Genomic DNA, 2,949 nt, shown 5'->3' with positions numbered 1-2,949 from the left:
TTTCCTTTAGTGTATGTTTTAGCTAGCATTAAAAAAAAGAAATATGCACATCTTTGTTTCTTGGCTGTGCTATGAGTACAAACAACAATTAACATACACATATGTGGTATTGCTGCGATTGTTAGGAGCAGGAGAATTTATTTTGGGTTGTTCTTTGTTGGTAGGTTATAGTAGTAGCCAAGAATATACAGTTAAATTAAAAAATATATATATTTTTTTTCTATTTTGGGACAATTTTCCTTTGATAATAAAAAAAAAATAATCAGGATATATACATTACCATTTACCAACACATGAAAGCCCAATTTATTCTGAAAAAACAAGGTATAATCCAACTAGATGCACAAAAAGTAGTTGTGATGATATGTACGGTTTTACTAACACACGTCAAAGTTGCAAAATTGGGCTTAGGCATTAAGATTTGTTTTACCCTTAGCTGCGAAGAGGTTAAACTCTGATTAAACATGGACTGTATTGGATATTTTTGAAAATTATTCTGTTTTTTAAGAGTTATAAATTTGTTTTTGCACTTATCTTTTCTTCAAAAGACTGCAGTATTCTCACTTTTATTGCTTGCATCTTTATTCCATAAAGGAGAGGATTTAAAAATGGTGGCACCACCAGGCACTGTAATGACATGGCTACTCTAAGTCCATAGGTTACTTGGGTAGGCCCCAAGCGATAGAGTATAACCTCAAAGATGCAGTCAGTAACAAAAATTGCAAAAGATATCAGTTGAGGAGAGCAGGTCTGCATTGCTTTCAAAAGAGTGCCCTTTGACTTTGCACAAACCTTCAAAATTTTAACGTAAGATAAAATGACCAGCAACAGCATCACCCCCAACATTTTTACAGTAAGGAACAGACCATAAATGTTGTTGACTGTGGTATCAATGCAGGAGAGTCTCACCACCGACCAGTTATCACAATAGATCTTCAGGATGACATTATCACAAAGAGGCAGTCGCATTGTCAGCAATGTTTGCACAGTGATGCAGATAAAAGGATAAAGCCACATGCCAAAAATTATTCTAAATGCCTTTGTTAAGTTCATCATGATGGCGTACCTCAACGGGTTGCATATGCACACGTAACGGTCATACGCCATGACCGTCATCATGGCCATCTCACAGGTCACATAGGAATGGATGCAAAAGATTTGCGTTATACAAGCTGCATAGGAAATTGTTTGAGACTTAGAAAACAGGTTTACGATTAGGCTGGGGAAAAATGAGATACTTCCATAAACGCCGTTGGTACAGAGGGCAGATATAAAAACATACATGGGCTCATGCAAACTCTGGTTTAAATATATGGTGGATATTATTATCAAGTTGGAAAAAATGATCATCAAAAAGCCAAGCAATGCTATCACCCCGTAGACATAATTAAAATCCGAAATTGTGCCAAATGTCAGTCTTAGCACCAGAGGAGAAGAGAGAGTTGAATTCTGCATTTGTATTCCAGCCGGTTCCTAACATGAGTCAATAAAATGTAATTTAAAAATTGCATACATGTATAATTATACAAAAATAAAAAAATTGCTTATACAGTATAAAATGTATCTAGGGGTAAGTTCGCAAAAAAGAAAAAAAAAAAGCACTAGCGTTACTCAAACAAATGCAGCGTTATGATAACTGGGCGTGGCAACACTATAATGGCCTGAAAGGGTGTGGCTCAATCTTTGTGTGTTCTGTCCAATTTCCTGACGCTATGGCCATTGTTTGTTGCTCTAAACCCCCTACTCCTTTCAAAGTCACCTAGACACATTTACAAAAGATTCATTCATTTTCCCAAAAACAGGCCAAAATTTACAGCCTCGTAACATAAAAGATCGTTTTGAAAATTTGTGAAAATTGTTTTATCGTCTATATAAAAAACAAAACAAAGCAAAAAAAAAAAAACACTGGAAATTCCAACTCCCCTGCAAGTAAGCAGAGTCAGATCTTTGACCTCACTTTTTTTCACTACAGTTAAAGTAATAGAGCTTGGTCAAGGGTCTCCCTAGCCTCTTGTTATCACTCTTCCTGCATTAGACTGACAGCTCTGTTGAATTCTGTAAAGCATAATTAGCTTCCAGTGATGACCTTCCTCCGCAGTGTGACTTTTGATTTGCAGGGGAATCACAGGAAGCTCAATAAAACATAGATCTGGGTACTATTTAAAGCCTAACTCCAAGAAATGTTTAAAATGATCCCTTGTAGTGGGAAGGAAAGTTTACACAGTCTAGTGTAGAGGAGCAGCGTTTTTTTACTTACCTGCTTAAAGGAGGTTAACATACTAAAAGAGACTACTACAGGAGGACAACATAATAAAACATACTACTGCAGGAGAACTATATACAGCCCTAACCTGCCCCCATAATACCCTATACAGCTCTAACCTGCCCCTATAATACCCTATACTGCCCTAACCTGCCCCCATAATACGCTATACAGCCCTAATCTGTCCCCATAATACCCTATATATCCCTAACCTGCCCCCATAATACCCTATACAGCCCTAACCTGCCCCTATAATACCCTATACAGCCCTAACCTGCCCCCATAATACCCTATACAGCCCTAACCTGCCCCCATAATACCCTATACAGCCCTAACATACCCTATAATACCCTATACTGCCCTAACCTACCCCTATAATACCCTATACAGCCCTAACCTGCCCCTATAATACCCTATACAGCCCTAGCCTGTCACCATAATACCCTATACTGCCCTAACCTACCACTATACTACTCTAAGCTTCTTAAATTGAGCTTCTTTTGCTCAAAAGAAGCTCCTGCTCCTTTTTAAGCGACAAGCTTTGCAAGCTGCGATTTTGTCGGGGTGCCAGAAAAAGCATCTGCCCCGGGTGCCAATTACCCTAGGTACACCCCTGAGACTACTACAGGAGGATAGGAGACTAAAACAGGAGCACAGCATACTAATAGACTACTACAGGGGGACAA

At 38.4% G+C, this 2,949-nt stretch overlaps 1 protein-coding gene across 1 annotated transcript; it reads right to left on the bottom strand.

Moving 5' to 3' along the window:
- Positions 1-510: 510 nt before the first annotated feature.
- LOC141126508 (olfactory receptor 51I2-like) lies at positions 511-1,455 on the bottom strand. The gene has a single exon (XM_073612446.1). The coding sequence runs from the start codon at positions 1,453-1,455 to the stop codon at positions 511-513; it is 945 nt and encodes a 314-aa protein (XP_073468547.1).
- Between the last annotated feature and the right edge of the window lie 1,494 nt (positions 1,456-2,949).

Source organism: Aquarana catesbeiana, linkage group LG02 (genome assembly GCF_042186555.1).
Source record: "Aquarana catesbeiana isolate 2022-GZ linkage group LG02, ASM4218655v1, whole genome shotgun sequence".
NCBI classification, from domain to species: domain Eukaryota; kingdom Metazoa; phylum Chordata; class Amphibia; order Anura; family Ranidae; genus Aquarana; species Aquarana catesbeiana.
The sequence above is the reverse complement of the archived record's forward strand: the minus strand, read 5'-3'. Positions and strand labels throughout refer to the sequence as shown.